Raw genomic sequence first — 25,517 nt, forward strand, 5'->3', positions numbered from 1 at the left:
CTTGGACGCAGCCCTAATGTAACCTGATGGGCAAGCTCTGACAGAGGACTTAACCAGAGCAGGAGGAGGCTGGGTGGAGTCCTTGGCCAAGGTCACAGATCTGGAGCAGCGGGGCTGGGATTTGATCCCATGTCTTTGCTAATGCCACTACCAAGAATAGTCCCAGCCTCGCTATTATCACCACAATCAACAACAAAGACTGGCCGAGCCCTAACTCCATGCCAGGCAGGTGCTCCGCCAAGCCTCGGAGGTAGATTATCTCGTTTTAAATCGACTGCCAAATAAAGATAAGCTACATCATCTGCCTCTGCCTGGGCCGCACTGGTTTCCCAGCTGCCACAGCCACCCACCCCCACGCCCTCCCACCCCCTTGGAGCTCCAAGGACTGCCTGGCCAGGCTGACCAGTGCCATGGGTGCAGCCAGCAAGGCCAGGCGCGGGGCTGCGTCTACACCGACTCGCTGCATGGTGGCCAGCGCCTTCTCCGCTTCAGGCAGCACCTCTGCCGCGGCTGTGCCCAGCGCCTTCTGGGCCGCCTGGACATCCTGGTACCTGAGAGAAGACAGCAGAGGTGGCTCACAGGGTGGGGTGGGGCACGGGGCCATCCTTCCCCATGGCTGCCCCCCACCCCTCTCTGGAGCCATCTGTAACTTCCCAGGCAGAGCCGTCCTCTGCAGGCTCAGCACCCAGCAGCTGGCCTCAGAAACTGGCTGCTATTCGGCAGAAGAGGCACCACATTCTTGTTTCTTCATTCATTCAATTCAAGCACTCTTTTCTGAAGGGGCTTGCCCTTGGTTTCCGCCTGAGAATCATCTGTTTTGCAAATGTTTGGAGCCTCTGGCTGAATCACTAACCAGTAAATGCTAGGTGCGGTGCTGGTGCGGAGGAAGGGACCTCAGCCCAGGCCCTGGTCTTGGCTGGGCTGTGCCCTTGGGTGACCTTGGGCATGCTGCTCTCCAGATAGATGCAGAGTCCTGGGCTGCATGGTCGCTCTGGGGCTCCATCAGCACCAAGGTGCTGGAATCAACCACCTAGGACTTTCCAGCTGTCCACAACCTTCCTGCCCAGCTCCATCATGGGCACTGCTGGGGCACGGTCCCCCACCACTGTCTCTTCTCCCTCCCCACTTCTCAGAGAGCCGGGGTCCCCACCGCTGTCCCAGGAATGAGTCATGGGACCTCACCCCACCCACGCCAGTGGGCTCAGGGATGGCTACCTGATGGGAGGTGGGTCTCAGATTCTCTCATCTAGGAAGTCAACCTGGGATTTATGAGACCTTGCTGGGTCTCTCCTGACCCTTTGACTGCGGAGGACATAGGAGTGTCACCCAGAGCAGAGAAGCAGAGGCCAAGCAGGAAGCTGCTGCCTGACAGGAGGAGCTGCCTGGGGGGGGGGGGGGGGGGGAGAGCGGGTAGAGCGGGGCTGGGGGATGCTGCAGGAGTGAGAGAGAATGGTGCTGCTCTGGACCTTCCTGGTTCAAGTTCTCGTCCCTTCTCTCCAGAGGCTGAGCCACACCCCCAGGCATAAGTGGGTTCCTGTAACTCACCACCCAGTCAGCCCAAGACCTCAGACATTCCCCCACTCCCATTGAAAGAATAAAGGAAGCCAGTTCTGGGCCTAGGATCCGTCAGCTGCAGGAAGCCAATTCAAGCCCTAACCCACACCCAGGAGGCCTCACCTGTCCTCTAGTTCCCGCTGGGCCTCCAAGGCCATTCTGCCCTCTACTAGACTCCAGAGAAGGGCGTAACTGGTGTTGGAAGCAACTAGAGCCCTCCGAGCAGTGGCCTTGATCTTGGCAGTGGCGTCCTTGTGGCTGTATGGAAATGCCCACCTGGCGGTCATCAACCACTCACACAGAAGGGAGTGTGTTCCCGAGCCCACACCTCCCACCACGTGGGTCTTCCACCATCCCAAGCAGTCCAGCCCCGAAGGCCAGTCTCCTCTTTCCCACCTGACACACAGTGAAGGCTGATGGGAAGGGATCCATACCCCACTTCCTGTTACATAGAGTTTATGCCTATTATCCTGGCATAATGGTCAAGAGGGCCTTTTACCACACATTAAATCTCAGTTTGGACAATAATGATATGATGACCCTAATAAAGACATCACAGAGGAGGGTGCTCAGGACAGCCTAGGTCTGGATCTGGGCAGAGGGACACCTGTGAGGTTGACCCTGACCCCAGAACCAGGGGCAGGGAAAGGGCTGGGCTCCCTTCATGACTGTGTGGGCAGGACCTCAGCAGGCTCCTGGGACTTGGGGTCTAACCTTCTGGCAAGAGCACGGGCCTCTGTGGCGAGGTGGCTCCAGGTGGTGGGCTGGCTGGGCCCATTCTGAGGAATCACCTTTAAAGAAGAGAGTGAGAGAGGAGGAATGACGGCCATCCCTGAAAGGCAAGGGCCTCGTCTGGTTAAATTACTGGGAGAACCAGACCATGCCAGTTGTTTCATAAAAGCCTCAAAGTCAGCACCCAGTGAACAGAGCCCCAGAATGTGGAAACAACAGGAATGACACCCACCACCCATTTGATGGGCATTCACTGTCCGCCTGGAACATGCCTTGTTCTATGTAGACAGTAGCCCACTGAGTCAGCAGAAGGGATACTATGTGACCCCCATTCTGCACATGAGGAAACTGAACCTCTCCAAAGAGGCACACCTCAGGCCACCAGATTCCCACAGTAAGCCCAGGACAGGTGGTGCGGAGGGGCCCCTGCGGTACCAGGGACTTGAGGACAGTGGCCGCCTGCAGAATCTCCTCTTCTGAGGACTCCAACACTGTGTCAAGGTCTGCCAGCTGGATGCAGGTCTTCTCTGTTTGGGCCTGGGCACAGCTGGCACCTCTGCTCAGAGCCCACAGCTGCTCCCGGGCAGCCTTCACAGCATCCTTGAGGCCTGTCACCTGCTCCAGGAAGACTTCCCAGGCTCCTGCATGAAGCCCACAAAGTCCAGGGGTCACAGAACAATTAAGATTTTGCAATGAAGGTCCCGCTCTTGGAGGACCCCATCTGTGCCCCACAGCTTAGCTCCATCCATCAGCAGGCCTGAGCACCACCACCAGTCCAATTCCAAGGGAACTGCCTCGCCATTTTACAGATGCCAAGGCTGAGGCCCAGAAGAGGCAAATCCCAACCCAAGGCCTCCCACACAGGAAGTTGGCCATAGTCGGCTGGAAGGAATCCAGATCTGCTGGAGTCACAACAAGCAATTCCCGAATCAGAGACAGCAGGAACCCCTGCCTCGAGTCAGCTCTGTGATCTGCAGTGTGGCTCAGGATAGGCCTTTTAACATAGAGCATCCAGAAGGAAGCTCCCTGTTCTGACAATGAGTGTTGCTAAAGGGTGCTCAGCTTACCTAAGAATTGCTGCTAAAGGTGTGTAGGTGCTTAGGAACATGAAATTACACTGAAGAATCGATTCACTTTCAAAGTTCCCTGAATTGTAGTGCCCCAAGTACAGATTCCACCTGGCTCTAAGAACAGCCTTTCTTCCCCCCCTCCCCCCTCTTTCACTCGTTAATTGTCTATGCTGGGAAGTGAGCAAAATGGCCAATGGCCGGGGACAGCAGAAATGTTACCTGTTCAGCACCTGGGACAGCACCTCGATGATTATTTGTTCCCTGAGTCAATCAGTGAAGGAACCCAAGCCCTGGCCTCACCAAGCTCATGGGGCATGGGGCATGGGCTAGGATGTTATCTGAGGGGCTCCCAGGGCTGGGCCCGACCAGCTGGCCTTCCCGTTGCCTCCCTCTCCGCTCTCTCACCATACCTTGCAGGAGGTGGTAGTCCTGGTAGATGTCCCCCCGTGGGGCCTCTCCCTGCAGAATGGGCAGTGGTCCCCAGGACCTGCCACAATTGGTCCCCTCCAGCCACCCCTCCATCAGGGTCAGCCTGGCCTTCAGCTTGGCAGCCTGGAGGAGTCAGGAAAAGAAGGGTATGTGAGGCTGGTGGCGGGGAAGTCCTGTCTGCACACCTCCCCCTGGCTTCTGCCTGGCCTTCCCTCCCCAACAGTTCCTTTCTCCCATCTTATCCTGGGCGTCAGAGGTGAGGACACAGCAGAACTTCGAGAACCAGCCTTGCCTGCTCCTTCCTCCGAGCTGTCCCTTCCCTTCTCACACCCACAACACCTGCTGCCATTTAGCCGACCACATCTCTGTTCTACTCAGACAGGGATCTTCGAGAAGGGAAGGCCCAGGAGAATCCATCTGTCCTGCTATATTGCCACAGAGCAGGTGTGCATGGATACCTGCTGGCCGAGTAAGTGTGCCATGCAATGTCTCCTGGTGCTGTTTGTTTGTTTGTTTGTTTGTTTATTTATTTATTTATTTATTTATTTATTTATTTATTTATTTATTTATTTATTTATTTATTTTAGAGTTTACTTATTTATTTGAAAGAGAAACCACACAAGAAGGGGAAGGGGCGGAGGAAGATGGAGAAACAGACTCCCCACTAAGGAGGAGCCCAATGTGAGGCTTGATCCCAGGATCCCAGGATTATGAACTGAGCTGAAGGCAGATGCTTAAGCAGCTGAGCCTCCTTCATCAGGCACCCCTAGCGCTGTTCTTTAAATCACAGGTACAATAACTGCATTTACAGAGCACTTGCTAAGAGCCAGCCATTAGTGGCTGCTGGCCACATACCAGCTCATGTCCACCCTGTAACCACCTTAAGGGCCAGGGGAAACAGGTCCTGAGCCCACTCTCTGATTCAAAGTCCAGAATGCTCTGAAATACCACAGGTTTTCCATTCCTTATTTAATGGCAAAATCTGGTTTAAAAAAAATTTCTAAACTCACTGGGAAGCAAAACTGTTCTGAACAAGGCTGTTTGTGGCCCTTATTTATTTGATGTGACTATTCGTCTGTTTTCCTGCAGACACATCACTGGGTATGACTGCAAGGACTGGCCCAGGCACTGGCCAGGCACTGCTGGGGGGTAGCTTATGCTCAGCACCCATCATTGTGTCTTTCTCGAGTAGCACCCCTCTGAAGGCTGGTCTCACTGGTCCCAGGTAAGGGGTTGCAGGCCTGTGTCCATTGTGGAATTAGGAGAGAGACACCGAAACTTACCAAAGCTGTTACCTGCTAATAGGGACAATTAATGGGGCTGGGGAGGGGAACCCCAGAGGTCACACTCCTGACTCCAGCACCACACCAGGTTCCCGCTCTCAAAATCCTATTTGTGCCCCAGGATGGGCACTGCCCTCCTTCTGACCATCCCCACAGAGGGCCACCTATGGTCACATCCCCACTGAACTTGAAAAAGTGTGAGACATGGGCCTGGGTGCCAGGGAAGGGCCACTTTTCTTCTGTTCACTCAGGAACCAGGGACGGGCAGAGGTGAGGCTTGAGCAGCTGGGTGGGCACAGGGGGAATGTGACCAGTGGCCCTAGAAAGCCTGAGAGCCATGGGTGAGTGGGCGTTTCCTGGGGGCCTGGATGGACGGGCTCACCTCCTCCTTCACCAGGGAGTAGCAGGATGGGCACTCCTGACAGTGTGTGCCGCCAGCCGTGAGGAAGAAGTTGTCCTGACAGTGGTCACACTTGTAGCCTACGAAGCCGGGCCTGCACACGCACGTGCTGTTCTTGTGGCACTGGGGTGAGGCAGCACCCAACGGGGAGCACCTACAGGCTGAGGGAACCAGGGCAGGTGGCGCTGGGTGCCCTGGTGGTCCCCCCCACCTTCGGAACCCCCAGGTCCCCTGCATCCTCACACCTGACTGCTTCAGCCTTCCCCTAACCTCGCTGCCATGGCCAGTTCAATTCCACTCCTGGGTTCTTCCCGAGAGACCAATTCAGAAGGTCAGAGGTGACGCCTGACTTATTTCAGCATCCCTGGGTCTGAGAAGCAGTCAAGTTTTGGAACTGCTATGCAGTCCAACTGTACGAATACAGATGCTGAGGCCCAGAAAGGTGAGAAACCATGGCCCCAGCACACAGGAACTTGGCAGTGGAGTCTGGGAGGAGACATTTGGTCCCCTAAGCTCTCTCTCACCCCACATTTCTATGGCTGCTCTTAGAAGATAGAGCACCTGATCTTTCCATCTCCTACCACATGGCTGGCGTCCCCACTGCTCCTCTGCCTGGACATCTTGGGCCCCACCCTCTGGGTAGCCGGGGAGCACCTGGCTTCCTCACCCCGGCAGCCCTTGATGGAGAAGCCGAAGAAACCCAGCTGGCATCTGTCGCAGGCCTGGCCCTCAACACCCGGGCGACAGGGGCACTGCCCAGTCTTGGGGTGGCACTGGTCCTCCTGGGAGCCCAGCGGGTGACACTTGCAGCTACAATAAAGGAAGGAACCCAGGTCTGAAACAAGCTCTGGGCTGCTCCCAACCCAGCCTCTGCTGGCTGCAGCCGGCGAGGGGCCTCCAGATCACGTTCTCTGCCGAAGAGGCCCCTCCACAAGGATACATGTCAAACAGCTCTCCTGGAGCTGTGTCCTGGGAAGCACAGTCTCACAAAATGCTACCCCCTCCTGTCCTCCAAAAGGCTATGGGGACACATAAATCTTGGAGATTACACCCCTCTGTTGGAAAGCCACAGTGCAATTAGCATATTAAAGGCTCTGAGCGGTCCTGCAAGGAAGAAACCTGTTTGCTTCACTGGGTGTTTCCCTGGGGTCCTTCACTGTTCCCTAAAGACACTGTCTAAGGTGCCGCTGTGGCCAAAAAGGTCAGTAAGCAACAGCGTCACTGAGCAGGGAATCAGAGACCAAACCGGTCCCCTGCCCACCCAGACATCCCTCAGGGCTGCTCTTGGCCTGCATCCTGGGCTGGCAGGGCCACTAGTCTGACTCCCCAAGGGATCATTCCTTTGTCCTCCTTTGGTGCAGGCCACTGTGTACCTGGCAGTGGGCCTGGGATGACATATTCTAGGCCAAGCCCCTCTCTGGAGGCTCCCTGGGACTTCTTCCACTCGGAGACACACCCAGGGAAGGAGCACCCACAGTCTCACCCCACCCACCTCCGGCAGCCCCTCCCAGGCTGGAGGTCATAGAAGCTGGGGCTGCAGCGGTCACAGTCCCGTCCCATCACATGAGGCAAGCAGGTACACTGGCCGGTCACTGGGTCGCAGGGTCTCTGCTCGCTGACTGAGCCCTCAGGGTGGCAGTTGCAGGCTGCGGATGGAAGCAGAAAACGGTGTTGAGGAATGATGCAGATCAACCTTTGGGGGTCCAGGAGAAGATGGGGAACCCATGGGGATGATTCACATTCAACCCAGACTCCTAAGCTTTTTCTGGAAAAAGGCTCAAGAGGTGGGCTCAAATCTCCCCCACTTTGTATGTCCTTGGAGATTATAGCGTAGAAGCATCATGGGGGCAGATGGCTCTCCTGAGCCCGCCCTGAACTCCCCACTGGCTGGAGAGAAGGCCAGAGACCTGGCCAGAGAGTCACGGGTGGACCCCTGTACTCACTGTTTTGGGTCACCTGACCCTGCTCTCCTGGGCCCCATAAAACGAGAGGCTGGCACAGTGCGGACAGGTGCCATGTGGAGAATGGGCTCTGGAGCAAGTCAGCTTGGGGGAAACGCTGAGCTTTCCCCTCCAGCACTTCCAGAGGCCTTCCAGGGGCTAAGGTAGGCTGTGGCCCTCTGCGTGGGGACTGGAGACTGAGTGCTAACCCAGGCGGTGGAAAGGAACAGCCTGATGGTCACCCAGGGACAGTACAAATGTGACAGGTGCTGCCAGCCACAGAGGACAGTTGTAGATGCTGTGCAGCTGGAGGTAAGCACTAAATTATGAAGGCCAATCGATCAGTCACAGAATTGGAGCTGATTAGGTCATGGCTGAGAGAAACTTGACTTTGGAGAACAAACACACCCTCCAGACGAGGGGACAGAGGAGGTGAGGAACCTGCCTGAGGTTGCACAGCCCCAGCAGGCACCTCCCCTTGTTGCCACCGCGCCCCCCCCCCCCCCCGCCCGACCCCCATGGGGCAGGAGGTGGGAACTCACGGGTGCATCTGTCTGCAGGCCGAGGGGCCAGGGCGCTCCCGTAGAAGCCGTCCTGACAGCGCTCACAGTGGGCACCTGTTGTATTGTGCAGGCAACGCAGGCAGTGGCCAGACTGGGAGTCGCAGTTGCCCACAGCGTTGGGGTCCACGTTCCCACTGCACTGGCACGGCCGGCACGGCTCGGGAGCCCCAGAGATCCCCAGGGGATCCCCAAAGTAGCCATCATCACAGATCTCACAGCGCCGCCCTAGGTAAGGGAGAAGGCTGCGTGTGGAGAGGCAGGCCTGAGGCATGTGGCTGCCAGGTCCCCTGGGGGGACGGGCCAGCCTGAGCCAGAGCAAGCATCTCTCGGCCTTCCTGTGGGCCATGGGGCTCCAGGGCCAGGGCCCAGCTCAGCCAGCAGCTGGCTGTGTGACCTTGGGTAATCCCCTGCGTCTCTCTGAACTCAGGCTCCCTGTCTGCAAAGCAAGGACGATAATGGTAGCCCCCTCAGAGGACTGTGGAGAGGGCCTGGTGAGCTAAGTGCCCAGCAGCAGGGGCTGTCACCACTTCTTCACTGTCATCCCTCTCCTCAGCACCATGGCCACCATCGTCTTCCTCAGTGAGGCCCACAGGATGCTGGTGTGGCGAAGGTGGGGCTGGTGCCCATCTGGGCACCCCTCCCGTGGGGTTGCTGCTCCATGCACCCTGCTCCCCCAAAATCCTCCCTCAGGCACATCTCGAGGACCAAACTTCTTGAACTATCCACACCCACTGGGTGGACTCCCCTCATGTCTGCAGGCCGGGGAAGCCAGAAAGTGTGGGGAAGTTTAGGGACAGAGGCACAGCAAAATGGCAGGGTGGGGTGCAGGGTGGGGGACCCCTACTCTGCCGCTGGCTGTAGGGAGCTGCTTTCAGAATGCTCCCCAGCAGAGCAGGCATTTGACAGGACAACATGGGCTGTCCTGAGGCAGCCACAGTCACCAAACCTAAAATCAGATGTCTGAGAACATGATGTCTTGGCAACATGATGTAAGTGAAACAAGCCAGACACAGAAGGACAAACACTGGAGGATTCTACTGACATGAGATCTCTGAAAGCGTCAAATGCAGAGAAACAGGAAGTAGGACAGTCCTTGGGGGGGGGGTTGGGGAATGGGGAGACATGGCTGGAGAAGAGGGTGGGGGGTGTTTAATGGAGACAGACTTTCTGTTTGGGAGGTGAATATGTTCTGGAGACGAATGGTGGGGACAGGTACCCAACAGTGTGAATGTCTTTTTTTTTTTTTAAGATTTTATTTATTTATTCATGAAAGACACATAGAGAGGCAGAGACACAGGCAGAGGGAGAAGCAGGCTCCATGCAGGGAGCCCGACATGGGACTCCTCAATCCCGGGTCTCCAGGATCACGCCCTGGGCCGAAGGCGGCGCTAAACCGCTGAGCCATCTGGGCTGCCCAATGCTTCTGAACTGTATGCTTAAAAATGGTTAAAATGACAAATTTTATGGGTTTTTTTTGCCATAATTTTAAAAATTATTAAAGGAATATACCCCAAAACCCCACAAATCATCATTGAGTTGTATACTTTAAATGGGTGAACTGTAGGGTATGTGAATAGTATCTCATAAGAGCTGTTAAGAAGAATCAGATGTCAGGACACCTAGGTGGCTCAATGGTTTGAGTGTCTGCCTTCGATTCAGGTCATGATCCTGGGGTCTGGGATCGAGTCCCCATCTGGCTCCTTGCAGGGAGCATGCTTTCCCCTTCGCCTATGTCTCTGCCTCTCTTTCTGTGTCCCTCATAAATAAATAAAATCTTTAAAAAAAAAAAAAAAAAAAAAGGAAGAATCAGATGTCAAGGATGGCCCCTGGGTCCTGGAGTGGGGGCTGGGGGAGTTTCTGCCTCAGGTAACAACACGTGGCAGCATGTTTTCAAAGTTGAACGTTTGGGGATCCCTGGGTAGCCCAGTGGTTTAGCGCCTGCCTTTGGCCCAGGGCGCAATCCTGGAGACCCGGGATCGAATCCCACGTCAGGCTCCCGGTGCATGGAGCCTGCTTCTCCCTCTGCCTATGTCTCTGGCTCTTCTCTCTCTCTCTCTCTCTCTCTCTCTCTCTCTGTGTGTGTGACTATCATAAATAAATAAATAAAAAATTTAAAAAAAAGTTGAATGTTTAATCAGGGGTCTTCCACCTTAACTGTGTATCAGAATTAGAGCACTTCTCATGCATTTAGATTCTTAGGGTTCATCTCGAGCTACTAAATCAGGCTCCATGGGGCCAGGGCCCAGATGGGGATTTTCAAAGCTCTCCTGGATATGCTCAATGGTTCAAGTTCTGCCCAGAGAACCCACAGCAGCCTGGGGCCCTGGCCATGTTCCGAGAGGTCAGGCTTGCCACTCCTAAGCAGGGCCCTCCCCCATTTGTCACACTCCAAACCCAGAATTCCGCTGCTAGAGCCCAGGGCAGAGGCAGGGCCCCAGGGCACTAGCCACTCACCTCTCTGGCCGAGGGGGCAGTGGGTACACACCACGTCGCTGCTCTCTGGGATGGCTATGCAGGCCGACTGTCCAGGGCATGGACAGGGCTGGCAGTCATCAGGTTGGCCTGCGAAGGGGTTGCCATAGAAACCTGGCAAGCAGCGCTCACAGGATGGACCCTCCGTGTGGTGGTCGCACACGCAGATCCCTGAGAGCCGAGAGAAGCACCTGGTTACAACTGTCTGAGCCCATAATGCTCCAGAGATAAGGGTATCTTGGTGGAGAAGTCACAAAACATATCCCCAGTGGGGCAGAGGTGGGAATCTGCCGAGGTGGAGAGGCAGCAAGGCCTGTGATAACAATTATGAAGCTAGGAAAGCACCCTGTGCCTCAGTGTCCCCACCTGTGAGATGGACACAACTGGGGCTCTGACCTCAAGGGCTTTGGTCAGTAGGCAGCAGGACCATGTAGCCCGAGCACCCTGCAGGTCCCTGGCACACAGGGACCGTGTTTTGTATTCCAAAGCTTGTCAGCAAACCAACAGATGGCACATCTGTGTTTGTACTCATGGTTTTCTGGACCATTCCTCTGTGTCCTCTTAACCTCAGAGGCCAAAAGCAAGAGTGATGCAGACCCACGATTGTTCCTGACATGAGTTTGCAAGAAGCTCCCTACGTATGCAGTCTGCAGGGTCCCAGAGGCTGCCTGGTCTCATAGAATGGTCCCTGGCCCCCACACCAGTGGGGGGCCATGAGACACCATCTCATGCTGAGAGGTCTGCAAACCCCCATCTCCAGCACCTAGAGTCCACTCAGAGCTGCTGCCGTGGGGAACGAAAGCACCACTCCCAGCCACTGAGGGAGGAACCTGGCTGAGAAGGGCTCACGACACAAGACCACCACTTCCTGGAGGCCCAGCAGCACCCAGGCAGGTGGGGGTCAGGGAATGGGAAATAGAGGGAATCCAGGGCAGACAAGTGGGACAGTGGGGATGATCACGCCTGTGCTGCTTTCTGCTGGTCCCTGCCTTGGCCCAGACCCACACATGCACTCTTTCCGGTGTGAGCAGCAGCAGCCACTCTGCCCATCAGACAGATGAGGACTTGTCCAAACAGAGCAGGGAGTCATGGTGTGGCCAAGGGCTCTGAGGGGTCATGGTCTGCTCCCGCGTCATGCATCCTACAGCAGCGCAGGGAGGATTATGAGGCCTCATCCAGGCTCGGTTAGTGATGCCCGCCACAGCAAAAGTGGGGAGGAGGGCACTGATGTAGTTAGTGTGTGTCTGTCCCCCCCTGGCTAGCTGGCTGAGTCCCAGGCTGCTGTCCTTTGTCAGCATCAGTGTGGAGCCCAGAGAAAGCTGAGCAGGCATTTCTCTTCTCAGAGATCCCACCTGCTCCAGGTGGGCAGCAGGGCACTTCCAGGGTGGAGAGAGGCCTCCATTCAGCCCCATCCAGCCCCTCCTGCCTAGTGACCTTGGTCAAGGGCTCTCTCTGCTACAAGTGGGCATGAACAGCTGGTAGTAAACTTGTGGCAGGAGCAGCTCTGCGACCTACTTGCCGTGCAGCTTCCCTATAAGGTGGGACGGTACCTGCAGGAGTCCATGATATAGTGGACAGAAAGGTAGCTAGCATGTAGGGGAACCTGATGACACTCTCTTAAGAGGTTCATTCTCAGTGATCCCTCGCACACACACGCAGCTGATCCCGTTCAGGTCAGTATTCATCAGCTGCTGGGTATAGCCTACATGGCTTTTGGTTGGGGTGCCAGGACTCACCTGTGTGGGGGTCACAGGTGCCATGCTGGTTGCAGGTGCAGGGGACACAATTGGTGTAGGGACCCCCCAGTGGTATCTCCCTCTTGTATCCTGGAGCACAGGATTCACAGAACTGGCCTGTGTACCCCTTGGGACATGAGCAGGTCTCCACCCAGGAGGCTGTGGGGGAGAGCCCCCGCTGGGCCGATGTGAGCCGAACCTCAGTCAGGAACACCTGGCCTGCAGAACGAGGACAGAGAGGAAGAGAGTTATAGCCACACAGTTCACTCCAAGACCTTCCTATTCACATATGTAACAGGCAAAGCGTTATTGGCCCACATATAAAAAGGTAGTGTTTGAGTCAATTATTATTTTAAAAAAAAAGGACAAAGGAAAAATAAGGTAATTTTCAGAACAAAAAATGGATATGGCTGGGAATGTTATGGAAAGACGTTCATTCTCATGGGCTATGAAAGATACATAAATTTAAGCAACGAGGATACCATTCACGAGCCTCAGACAGGTAAGCATTTAAAGATCAATAACAGGAGAGGTGCCTGGGTGGCTCAGGTCATGATCTCGGGGTCCTGGGATCGAGCCCCACACTGAGCTCTGCATCAGGGTCCACACTCAGTGGGGAGTCTGGGGAGTCTGCTTTTCCCTTTCCCTCTGACCCTCCCCTGCTCAGGCGCTCTCTTGCTCTCTCTCTCTCTCAAAGTAAATAAATAAAATCTTTAAAAATAAATAAAAGGGCCCCTGGGTGGCTCAATCGGATAAGCATCTGCCTTTGGCTCAGGTCATGAGCCCGGGTCCTGGGATTGAGCCCTGTGTCAGTCTCCCTGCTCAGCAGGCAGTCTGCTTCTCCCTCTGCCTCTGCCTATTGCTCTCCCTGTTTGTGTTTTCTCAAATAATAAACAAAATCTTTAAAAATAAGTAAGTGACAGGGAAAGATGGTGTGAGGAAAGCACGCACAGGGCTATGGGACTATACATTGGGGGGGGGGTCTGTTTCTACTGATGCTGGGGAGCCCCTATCAGACCAACCTTTCTCCAGAAAATAACTAGAAACTCAGGGCAAAATATAACAATGATCCATAAGCCCCGGAGAATAGCCAGAGCAGGTAGGCAGTGGAGGAGGGTGAACACAGAGGCCCTGAGAACACAGACTGGTATAGCCTTTCAGCACGAAAATCTGGCAGCAGGTATTAACACTTAAAATGTGCACCCTTTGACCTAACACCGAACATTTCCATTTTGAGAAATTGATGCTAAAGAAAGACTTGCACAAGGAGACAAAGCCTTTTCTATGGAGCTATTCTCTGAAGCACTGTTTTCAAAGTGAAAAACCAGAAACATTTCCCGGTCTATGAATAGGGTGATGGTCAAAACTTTAGGGAGCATCTATACCAGGGAATGATTTATGGCAGATGGCCAGACAGCCTTTTTTATGTGCAAGACAAGGAAATGGCCTCCAAGACACAGTTAGCTGAAAAAAAGCAAGTGCATGGAGAGATAGGGCCCAGAACATCATCGTTGGGAAGAGGTCAGGGACTGGGGGGAAGAGACATGATCAGTATGTCTACCTGCCTCTCCAATTCACCCCAGCACCCAGCATAGACCTGGCCTAAGTAGGTGCTTCATGGACATCTGTGAAATGAAGGCTGAGTGAGTGGCAAAAAGAAGTGCTGGAAGCCTCTGGAAAGAACAGAAATAAAATTCCTGTGAGGAGGCTCAGCAGGGTGACCTGGTGAGCAGGGAGGCTTTGGGGGGCATGGGCAAGGACGATGGGGATGAGGCTCCAAAATGAAAGAGGGAACTGGGGCAGGAGGGCTGGGTGACAATCCCCAAGTGTGGACTTGAAGGGCCCTGGAAAAACTGGCCATTGGAGTCAAGGGTTCTCAGAAGGGGCCAATCACCCCCCTAGAGGCCAATCTGGGGCTGTTCTAGTCACCACAACAATAGGGAGACAAGAGCCAGGGCTATCAGACAGCCCGACATGAGCAGAAACTGCCCCTATGATTTCACGTCTTGCTGGATGCCGAAAGGGGCAGAGAAGCCCCTCTGCAAATGTGAGCCCAGACCCCAACTCCATTTTACACATAAGCACAAGGCATGTTTGAATGTTCAGGTACACGTGGAATTGTCTAGCAATGCACATACCGTGAATGTGGAGGGAACGCCATGCTTTGTGCTGCTCAGAATATTCTTGATAGTCAGGTACCACTTCGGAGCATCGCCTCACTAGTGCCTCCTCCCCTACCAGCTCTCACACTTTGTCAGCAGCGTGCACCCTGTCCCTGGTACGGTCCCCTCTGTATCTGCCCCAATCACAAATATCTGGCAAATATTCCCATTTACTGATGATTTCAAGACGCCGCACATAAAGGGTTTAAGTTAAGGGACAAAGGTTAATCATATTCAGATGGATGCTCAAAATGTGGTTTTACAGCTTCACCCACAAATGGGTGGTTACTCAGCCAAGGCATTTTGCTCCCCTAACAAAGCAACAAAACCACTGAGGCTGAGGAAGCCTTTTGACAGAACCACACCCCCCCCCACTCACCATCTCCTTGCTACCTGTGACCAGGCACACCAGCAGCTCCTGGCCCTGCCATCTCCATCTGTGGGTGCCCCACTGGACGCTCCTCATGGAAGTCTGCCTGGGGACTGCACATCCTGACCCTGGTTTTTATTCTAGCATTAGTCACGCATGCCTCTGCCTTAGAACTTCCCTGCTCTCTGTGTACGCACATGGCTCCCGAGCTTCAGATTCTCTGAGAAACCCACACTTACTCATCACAGTGGGGGACAGTGATTATCTCTTTCTGTTGTCCAGTGTGGTCGTGCACACATGGACACATGTCGAGCACTCGACACTTTGGAAATCAGTGATCACTTTTGTGTGTCATTTACTTGCCTTTTATTCACTCTGTATTTTACCATTAAGATTCCAGATTGGTCTTAAAATCTTGTGTCTAGGTAGGTTATAATATCTACACATTTCCCTCCCAGATAGTAAAGGGGTGTTCTATGCGAAATAGCTCTTCTAACAGGGGGCACCAAACAAGTCTAGTCTACAGGACGGGGGGGAGGGGCAGGGGGGCAGGGGGAGAGAAGGAGAATGTACATCAAAGAGAGAGGGGGGAAGCAGGACAGGTCAGAGGACCATCAGGACACTCACTATGTGATCAGGATGAGAAATCCCCCTGGAAACTGGGTCCCGCCCAGCAGCCTCCCTGAGAAGGTTTAGATACCAGATCGGCATTCAGGGTGGCTGAGGCACGATTCCACCAATGCCCAGCAGGAGAAGCCAACTCTGAGATCCTCCCCGGGACCATTGAGACACCCCACCCTGCACCCACTGAGGACCCTCAAAGTTCCCCCTTCTGGCAATGGTGGACTCGGCCATGGCCTGACAACATCCAACTGTTCCTGACTGCTTCGTGGCCACACATCTTAGTGCTGTCCACCCTTAGGCCCCTCACCTGTCCTCAGGGTCCACCCTCCCAGCCCTTACCAGTTAGATGACCTTTGGCAAAGTGTCCCCTGACCTTCAGAGGTCTTTGTGGTAAAACAGGGGTGGACGTAGCTGTCCGTTCTGAGGACTCAGCAAAGCTATGCCCGAGGATACCCCGGGGCCCAGCTGGCTCTGCTGATGGGGGAGCTCCTTATCATTACTGACCGGAAGGGCTTGGGCTCTGGCCACTGGTCCTGATGCGCAGAGCCGTCAGATTGGTGAGCAGCCGCTGGAAGTGGAAGGGAGGCAGGGGAGGGTCCACATCTTCGGAGGTCTCCTGCAGCCTGGCGGGGGAGGGAGTCAAACCGGAACTCAAGGCTGGGGGCAGCTGGTGCCAAGAAGCCACCACCAGGGGTGGAAAGGGCAGGAGGCCCTGGACCGCAGGACAATCCAAGCATGCCCTGACCTCAGGGACCACTCTGACCGCCCAGCCCCACCTCCCCAGACACAGGGAGACACTTACTCGAACCTGAGCTGTACCTCCCCAGGCTGCTCGGCATCCAGGGAGCTGGAGAGGCTGGAGTGCTGCAGAGTCAGGGCCAGGCCAGCCCCTTCCAGCCTCAGCTGCACAGGAAGCGGGGAGGCCCCAGGGGGCACCAAGAAGGTCAGGGTGAGGGGCTGTCCATAGCTGAACCGCTGATCTCCCAGGAACTTCTCTGAAGACAAGAGAGGAAGGCTTGTCTTCACTTTATTAGCTTAATTCTGAAGATTTTAAGTGTCTCCAGTATGTTGATTTTATTGACAATGAAACATTCAAACAAGTTAAAACGGCAGCAAGGAGAAAGCCACGGGCTCCCTGCACAGCAGATGCAGAGGTGGAAACCCCACCAACCCCTGCAGGCCAGCTTAGCGGGCTGTGATCCCGCAGTGACACAGGGCCCCCGCCTGGCGCGCTGTTCTGCTGTCACTGTCTGGAGTTGGGGTCTGATGAGTAAAGTCTGATGGGACAGTGGAATCTATGGGAGCAGAGCAGATACATGTGTCCGCCCCCTCACAAGCCGAGCTCACAATACCCCACAAGCAGATTCTGGTGATCCCACACGTGTGGGAGCTTAGTGAGGCTCAGAGCAGGTTCAAGGCAAGCCTGCTGTATGTGTGGTGAAGCAGGGGTGCCAATCAGCCCAAGGCCACGCTCTCCCCTGGAGTCAGAAGATGCTTTGAGCAGAAAGAAGGCAGTGGCACTCTAAGAACACGGAGGACCCAGGGGCCCTATCACAGCCTTCAAACTCAGACTTTTTCTTTCTTCCAACTGCTTCAGCTGAAAATCTGCCACATGGCAGCAAAAGGCCCAGCAGGACCCCCGACCCCCCTATCTCCCTTCAGCCTTGGCACTCAGGAGTCAGTTGGAGGTGGAACATGTTGGCAGATCGTGTGCGTATCAAGAAGTGAAATAAAAATGGTTGAGTCCATCCAGCTGCCTTGCTCACCTGCCGCGGCATGCACAGGACCCAGCTAGCACTTCTTGAGTGAATAACTTTTTCTTAAACGTGTCAACAAAAAATAAAATAAATAAAATATAAAATAAAATAAAATAAAATAAAATAATAAAATAAAATTAAATTAAATTAAAAAATTAAATTAAAAAATAAAATAAAATAAAATAAATAAAAATAAATAAAAATAAATGTATCAACAAAGCAGACACGGAATAGTGTGTGTTTCGTTCTCTTGGGCCTCTGAGCTAGGAGCACCTGCCCCAAGATGGGGTCTCAGGACCCCTGTGACTTGTGCTTCCTGCCTGGGTGCTGTGTCCACATAGCAACCCAGATGTCTGTGCACCATTGCTCTGGCCCTCCTTGGAGATTGAGGTCAAAGGGAGGACTGGGCTGGGGGAGCCAGTGGATCCGGAGTCTGGCCACAGGAAAGCTAAGAATAGACTCCTGGATCCTGGTTCCAGATCTGGTGCAGTTTCCAAGAGACCAAAGTTGCCCTACTAAAGGGGGAGTGGTAGTCAGAATAATCTAGAACTTCTTGCTTCTGCAGGAACCTCAGGCCTCTGGGAGGAGGGTGCAGTGGCCTCGTAAGGTGAGAAACTGATGGGAAATGTACTGGGATTTTTGGGGACCTCTAGGATCCCAGTGGGAAGGCCTGGATCAGAAAGTGAGGGGGGGCTCTAGTAGACCCCACAGGGTGTGCAGTTGGCAGAAAAATGGGCCCCAAAGGTATCCATGTCCTGATCCAAGAAATCTGTGAATATGGTATGTTGCATGGCAGGGGCAATTAAGGTTGCAGATGGGATAAAGGCCGTTCATCAGCCGATCTTAGAGAGTATCCTGGATTATCCACCTGGGCCCATGGTCATCACAGAGTCCTTAATGCACGGAAGAGGAAGGCAGAAGAGCTGGTGTCACCGTGCTGTAACAGGGAGAGACCCGATAGCTCTGAAGACAGAGGAGGGGTCACCAGCTGAGGGGGGCGAGCGGACCCCAGAAGGTGGAGAAGGCAAGGGAATGGATTCTCCCGTGAAGCCCCAGGAGTGCATGCTGGGATCTTAGCCCCCTCGAGACCCAGTTGAGATTTCCAGCCTCCAGGACATGGAGAGAATAAATCTGCATTGGTTTTAGCCACTAGCTTGGTGGTAATTTGTCATAGCAGGAAATGAACAGGGGCAGTCCAGCAGGTACCTGGTAGCGTGAGCTCCTCCTCATCTTCGGGATTCAGGAGGAGCCCCCTTGGGCCCCATTGTGCAGGATGTTCTGGGCCCCCCACACTTCCAGTCCGCCAGCCCTTGGCTCCTGGACAGCAAACACACACGCCAGTGTGAGGCTCTGGAGGGCGGCCTCCACCTCTTCCTATTTCATAGCCTTCCCAGGGTCCCACGGATGGCCCCCAGAGGCCTGAGCACAGCCTGAAACAACTCCCTTAGGCCCAGAAAGGGGAGAGATCATTCTAGAGACAGGGAGGGGTTGGGGGGCGGTGAATGCCAGCTAGTGCTAGCACATGCTCTGTGCTGCCCACAGTCAGACAGCTCAGAATCCTCCAACCCCAGGGTCAGGGTAGGGGTTTTAGGATGGGAGGTAACCCCAGGAGAAGTTAGAAAGCTCAGGGTGCTGGCTGTTTAGGGCAAGGTCAGATCTCTGGGCCTGCCTTGCCCCTTTGGTGGGCTCTGAATACAACATGACAGTCTGGAGACCCCAGTACGGGGCACTGGGCCATCAGGGCCATCTCTAACCAGACTGGGCCTAACCTCATCTAAAGGTCTTCATAGAACTTCCTCACCCATGACCTCACCACTTCTGTCTTTCAGGTACATGTGTCATTAGCCACTGCACTCAGGGAGGCCACCTGGTTAGGAAGCAGTCAAGCCGGGATGAGAACCCAGACCTTCCCTCCCCAGTCCTGTCCACCCTCCCTCTGGTGATAGCACTACACCAAACACAGCCTGGCAAGGAGCAAATGACTTGGAGGACGTGGCTGGGAAGGGGGTTGGAGGCCCAATCCCTGCAGCACTGGAGGGGTGAGGTGGGAGGGATGAAGAGGTCAGAGAGAGGAGGACTGCGGCCTCCCCGGTGCTAGACTAGCTTCTGGGGCAAATGACTTCACCTCTCTAAGCCAGTTCCTTATCTGCAAAATGGGGAGAATGAAGTACTTGTGGCCCTGGCAACAGTTCTCAAAGTTGGTCTGAATACCCGGGATGATTCTTGAGATTCTTTCAGGGGCCCACGAGGCCGGGCTGTCTTCTCAGGAACACTGAGATAAAGTTTGCATCTTTCATGCTGTGTCTTACCCACAAATGGGTAGAATTTTCCAGAAACTGCAAGTCACGTGCTATCACAACAGACGGAACTCTACTAATCCAACCGTAAAGAGATGTGCAAACATATACCAGCACACTCTCCTCTTTTTGTCTTTTTAAAAAAGAGCTAAGCTATTTTTTCACAGGCTGATATTTTATGTTATACATCTACTATGGTCATTTTTAAGTGAATTACTATATAGCTATTTTTAAATTACTGTTTTCACTTTTTTTTTTTTGGTTTTTTAAAAGATTTCATTTATTCGTGAGAGACACAGAGAGAGAGAGGCAGAGACACAGGCAGAGGGAGAAGCAGGCTCCATGCAGGGAGCCCGATGTGGGGCTCGATCCCGGGGCTCCAGGATCTTGCCCTGGGCCTAAGGCAGGCGCTAAACCGCTGAGCCACCCAGGGATCCCGTTTTTACTTTGAATACAGGAAAATACCCATACAAACTGGCCACATAAAGAAAAGTGCTGGGCAGCCCCGGTGGTGCAGCGGTTTAGCGGTATTGTTCTTAGATCTATAAAATGTGACCCGTCTGCTGCTAACATCTGAGACCCCGCCAGGTGACCTCAAGGCTGAACCCCTGGTTCTGTCCTGCCTGCTGCACAGCGTCCAGCAGAGGGCGCACTGCCCCCACATCTGGCACACCCCAGAGCAGGCGCTGGAAGCTTCCAGCCCAGCTGATACCTTGCTCCCCGCCTGGCAGAGATGCAGGGGTGGGAAGACTCCGTGGGGGCACAGCAAGGGGCCTCGCAGGCTGTGATCTAACTCAGAGCTCCACTGCCCCTCCAGCTCCAAAGATGCGTGTGACACCCAGGGCACCGGGGCATCCCTGGACCCTGCCCCCAGACAGAAGGCCAGCACAGCAGCTCAGAGCAAAACTCAGGAGCGGTTTGTCAAAACCTGGGTGCCAATCACTAAATCCTGTGACATACCTTTTCTGGGCCTCAGCTGTCTCCTCTGTAAAATAGGAATGAGAGCACCTACCTTCTAAGGACTCTGTGGGTTCCATGCATGGAGAGAGCTCAGCACAGTGCCTGGCACACAGCAAGTGCTCAGTAAGTGAGAGTCCAGGGGATTGAGCCTGAATCCCCAGTACTAGGATGCACCAAGGGAGGCCAATCTTGACAAACTGATTAGAAACTCCCCGATAGGATCTAAAAGTTCCCAATACTGCTGGAGCCGAGTCAAAAGGCAGGGGCCAGGGAGGGAGCCAAGAGTTGCAGGTAGGTATTAGGGAGCACTCACAGGTGCAGAGAAGCACATCTTGCATGGCCTGTGTGTGGAGGGAGACGCCTCCCCTGCAGCCTGGGGCTGCCCGCTCTTCCCACCTCCCACCTCCGCCCCTGCAGGATCTCCTCAGAGTGGGAGAGCCTGCCCAACCTGGGCCAGGGGCAGACCCTGGGAGGCTCTTCTTACCCTGGCGGAGGTCAGAGATGATGTGGTGCTCCCGAAACTGGGCAGCAGCCTCACACACCTTGGAGTGGCCATAGCAGAAGCAGCTGGTGCAGCCGGCTGGGTTGTGTGGCTGTAGGTTGAATGTTCCTGGACGACATCTGAAAGGACAACATTCCCCCGGGGAGTGGGGAGGGCAGGTGCCAAATGAGTCAGGGAGGTTCAGGAGATCCCAGCTAGACTGATGGGAGTCAGAATCAACTGGAGGAAGTGGCTGGGAAGAAGATTTTTTTCCCCCAGATTTACAAGAGTTGCAAATATCACACAGAGAATTCCTGTGGCCTCTTCACCAGCTTTCCTTAATGCCAACACCCAACATCACGGCGCCCTTCACCACGCCACAAAATTCACATTAGTCAATGTTATTTACTAAACTGCAGACTTTATTAGGATTTCTGCCCTTTTTGCACCAATGTCAGTTTTCTGGCCTGGATCCAATCCAGGACCAAGGCACCTCCTCGAGTCTATGCTGATATTCTTGTCATTCACGACCTTGACGCCTTTGAAGGCTCTCGGTCCAATCAGATATTTTGTAGAATGCCCCTCAATTTGGGTTTCTCTGATGCTGTCTCATGATTGGACTGGGGCCATGGGTTTGGGGAAGAAATAGAAGAGAAATGTCCCTCTTGTCACATCACATTGGGGTAAATGACACCCGTGTGACACCAGGAGTGCTAACCTTCACAACCGGGTCAGGTTGCTGCCTGTCACTGCAAAACTGCCATATTTTTGCAGTCGGAGGGAAGTCAGTAAATGCAGCGAGCAGTGCAAAGGAGTTAAACCCCGTCCCCTGGAGAGCGGGGTGTTAAAGACTTGCGGGTATATGTTGAGACCACCGCAGTGATTACCAAATATTTTATAAGGGAGGTATTTGGGGCTACGCAAATATCCTAATTCTCCTTAAAATTCTGCCCACTAAATTAGGTGGCTCTTGCCCACAGCGACTGTTGCTGCGAAATTTGAACTGACTTTGTATTTACCCCGTTCCTTCTACATTTATTATTTGGGATTCTCTTGCCAGGAAGATTTGTCCCTTTGTCCTGGTGTATTTATTTTTCCCTTCATCTGTGTATATCAGTGTGGACTCACGGATATTTATTTTATTCTTTGTGTTATAATCCAATACTGTCATTATTTATTTTGTTGTTCAAATTGTTCTAGCATTGGGAGCTCTTTTGGGTTGGGGCTTGTCTTTTTTTTTTTAAGATTTTATTTATTTATTCATGAGAGACATCCACAGAGAGAGAGAGAGAGAGAGAGGCAGAGACATAGGCAGAGGGAGAAGCAGGCTCCATGCAGGGAGCCCGACATGGGACTTGATCCCAGGTCTCCAGGATCACACCCTGGGCTGCAGGCGGCGCTAAACCGCTGAGCCACCAGGGCTGCCCCGGGCTTGTGTCTTTTTGACACAGGCCCCCACCCTGGTTTAGAGGCTTTTTTCTTGTTTGTTTTTAATTAAGCACTTCCTTGCTCTCTGTTAGTACCAGACAGACACTCTGGGCTTGTCTTGCATGTGCCCTGCCCCAGCCCTGGAATCAGCCCTTTCTCCAAGGAGCCTTGGAGAAACATTGCACAGACTCCTGGACTGCACCCCGGGCATTCTGTTTGAGTCAGCCAAGGCAGAGGTATCCAATTCATAAGGAGCTGTCGATGGCCGCGATGCCCAGCCAGCTATGAGAAACACATCTCAGAAAAAAAAAAAAAAGAAACACATCTCAGCAAGTAGCCCCATTTCACAAGCAGGCAAAGTGACGCTCAGAGGGAGGACCGCCTCAAGGCATAAGGCAGTGGGGGCAGATCTGTGGGAAAACCCAGATGGGGTCCAGTTCCCCAGCTCCACTCTGCTTCCTCACCTGAGGGAGGGTCCCCAGCAGGGAGCCCAGCTCCCACCCCAGGTCACATGTGGGTGAGGTGAGGGGGCAGCCCAGGGCTGACCAAGGCAAGTCAAGGTCAGGGCCAGCCACCGGTTTGGTACTGGCTACTTCCTGAGCCAGTAGAGGCCCAGGGCAGGCTGATAAGACTCGAGTCCACGATATGATGCTGAGTCAGGTGATGCTCCACTAGTGATGTCTGCCCGGGTGTGAGCAGGGAGGGCTGTGGTAGGAGTACCAGATATTTGCTATCCCTGGATTAGATCACCTCTCCTATCCTTTCCAGCTCTTTCTTTTTAAAATGTAAAAGAAAACGGCTATCACAGCATAACCATCAGTGGTAGGAGGTCAAAGTATAAACAGTGTCAAGGCTCCTGGGTGGCGCAGCCAGGTAAGCATCTGACTCTTGGTTTTGGCACAGGTGGTGATCTCAGGGTTGGGAGACAACCCCACATCAGGCTCCCTGCTGAGCATAGAGTCTGCTTCAGATTCTCTCTTCCTCTCCCTCTGAGGCAGTGGAAGAAGCAGACTCCCCACTGAGCAGGGAGCCCAATGCAGGATTCAATCCCAGGACCCCGGCGTCATGACCTGAACCAAAGGCAGACGCTTAACCGACTGAGCCACTGAGGTGCCCTCAGTGTCAAAACCTTTAGGTAACTTCCAGGATGGCAGACCCATGCTGCTCCAGGAAGGATGCCAGGTCCATAGGGACCATGTCCCTGCTCCTCCACCACAAGCCCTGAAAAGTCACTCCCAGCAAGCTGATCATTGAATCGGCTCACCCACCTGTCACACACATGGCCTTCCACATTCTCTTTGCAGGGGCAGCGTCCACTGTGGGGGTCACAGGTGCCCAGGCTGCCAGCATGACTACAGGAACAGGGTCTGCCAATGAGACAGGATAGTAGGAAAGGTGTCTAATAAGCAACTCCAGACTGAAGATAGCCCATCCTCCTTGAAAGGAACTTCACTATCCTTCCCCATTCCCTAGACGACCAGGAGGCAGTCTGACCCAAGAGCTTGCTGCCTGGCTTGTACTGTTCCCACCTTGGTGAGGAAGTGACCCATCCACTCACCTGAAGAGTGATCCATCTGTCGACCCACCCACTCATCCATCTGTGCATTTTTCCAACCACCTATCTATTTATTCATCCTTCCAGCCTCTATCCATTGACCCACCCACCCACCTATCCACTCACCCACCCATGCATCTTCCCATCCAACCATCCATCCATCCATCCACACATCCATCTTCCCATCCACCTACCCATCCATCCACCTATCCATCTATCCATCCATCAACCATCCAACAAGACCATGGTTCCTGCCCTCACAGAGCCTAGAGTCCAGTGAAGAAGGACAATGACCAGTAAACAAGTAAGTACTGTACTTTGAGATGTTCCTAAGAGGAAGTATGAGAGGCTATAGGTACACCAAGGAGGTGCTTAGGATGGGGACCAGAGGACAGATAGAGAGAAGACTTCCTGGGAGACTGGTACCTCAGCTAAGAGCTGTAGAAAGTGTAAGGGTTTGCTAGACCCAGGCTGGGGAGAGGCAGGGGGCTGGGGAGAGAAGAATACTCTGGGGTAGGAGCATGTGCAAAAGCCCAGAGGCCAGAGAAACCCTGGGGAAGCATCTGAGTTCACACCTAATGTCCAGTTGTGCCTAGAACCACTGAGTATTCCGTGGGGCATCCGAGACTCCCCATTCAACCCCAATGCATTTCCGCTGCCTTTCAAATACACAAAGAGTTTGTTATAACCAAAGCCAAGTTCAGTTAAGAGTGTATGAGTTTCTAAGAGCTTTACTTTTTCGGTCATGGGTGTTTCTCAGTCAAGAGATGCAGTTAGGCCAGCGTGTTAGACCCCCTCTTCTGAGGTCCAGACCCCAGCAGCCCCCTGCCCATCTCTCTCTGCCTGAATGCCCCACCAGCACTGCAAGACTCAGCCTCTCCCTACACTATGCTCCCCGTGTCGTGTCGTGACCAGCCTCCCTCCACCCAGGTGCCTGGCGGCTCAGCCTTCATCCCTTCTTCCTCCTCTGCTCCCTAGTGACCACCTCTGGCCAACTCTGCCTTCCAAGGGGCTCTGGAATCCGTCCAGCTCTCTGCCTCTCCATGGCCAAACCCAAGCACAAGCTGCCATGTCTCTCAGCTGTTCCTGCCACAGCCTCTACCCTGGCCTCCAGCCTCACATCTGTCCACAGCTCCACCTGAGACCTGAGAGGCCCTGTTGGACCCTCCTTCTCTGTACACCCTCCTGCCCTGCACTCCCCGCCCCGACTGCTCATCCATACTGACCTTTGCCTTTGCACTTGCCTCTGAGCCTTTGCATGCGCTCTTCCTCCACCTGGAACTCCTGTCCTTCTGCCCTCTCTCAGCAGCCCTTGCTTCTCAGGCCTCCCACTAGAACTCAGTGCCTCTCACTGGAAGCCTGCCCTGGACCCCCAAGACCAGCAGGGCTTCCATGGGACTCATGCCCTGTCTCACATTCTCCAGGGACTGGTGTCTCTAGTGCTTAAGTGAGACTGGGGTGGCTGCAGAATGAGGAAGACAGCTACGTCCCCTTCCTCTTGCTCCCTGGCATTCCGTCCACACCCGCTGCCCTGGCCGCCTTACCTGCAGCCTCCCTCACTGAGTGAGTGGAACCCAGGCAGGCAGCGGTCACACTTCCAACCCGTCACAGTGGGCTTGCAGATGCAGGTACCTGAGGCATCACACTGGAGGCGCAGGGAGCCTGGGGGAGGAAGGGCAGAGGGCAGTAGGGGCCCGATCGGGG

The 25,517-nt window shown here is 54.1% G+C and overlaps 1 protein-coding gene across 2 annotated transcripts in view; it reads right to left on the reverse strand.

Moving 5' to 3' along the window:
• The window catches only part of LAMC3 (laminin subunit gamma 3), a 58,729-nt gene that overhangs the window by 8,974 nt on the left and 24,238 nt on the right, over positions 1 to 25,517 (reverse strand). For both annotated transcript variants that reach the window (XM_038549008.1, XM_038549007.1), the window contains exons 6-22: positions 25,358 to 25,475; positions 23,527 to 23,625; positions 20,834 to 20,970; positions 18,299 to 18,409; positions 16,138 to 16,330; positions 15,840 to 15,958; positions 12,180 to 12,398; positions 10,426 to 10,614; positions 7,951 to 8,196; positions 6,961 to 7,114; positions 6,136 to 6,278; positions 5,451 to 5,629; positions 3,767 to 3,908; positions 2,722 to 2,927; positions 2,269 to 2,345; positions 1,678 to 1,812; positions 404 to 551 (exon numbers count right to left, since the gene is read on the reverse strand). In XM_038549008.1, the coding sequence (XP_038404936.1) occupies positions 404 to 551; positions 1,678 to 1,812; positions 2,269 to 2,345; positions 2,722 to 2,927; positions 3,767 to 3,908; positions 5,451 to 5,629; positions 6,136 to 6,278; positions 6,961 to 7,114; positions 7,951 to 8,196; positions 10,426 to 10,614; positions 12,180 to 12,398; positions 15,840 to 15,958; positions 16,138 to 16,330; positions 18,299 to 18,409; positions 20,834 to 20,970; positions 23,527 to 23,625; positions 25,358 to 25,475 (2,615 nt within the window). The remainder of the gene's footprint in view (positions 1 to 403; positions 552 to 1,677; positions 1,813 to 2,268; positions 2,346 to 2,721; positions 2,928 to 3,766; positions 3,909 to 5,450; positions 5,630 to 6,135; positions 6,279 to 6,960; positions 7,115 to 7,950; positions 8,197 to 10,425; positions 10,615 to 12,179; positions 12,399 to 15,839; positions 15,959 to 16,137; positions 16,331 to 18,298; positions 18,410 to 20,833; positions 20,971 to 23,526; positions 23,626 to 25,357; positions 25,476 to 25,517) is intronic.

The sequence above is a fragment of the Canis lupus genome, chromosome 9 (genome assembly GCF_011100685.1).
Source record: "Canis lupus familiaris isolate Mischka breed German Shepherd chromosome 9, alternate assembly UU_Cfam_GSD_1.0, whole genome shotgun sequence".
In the NCBI taxonomy this organism is placed as follows: Eukaryota; Metazoa; Chordata; class Mammalia; order Carnivora; family Canidae; genus Canis; species Canis lupus.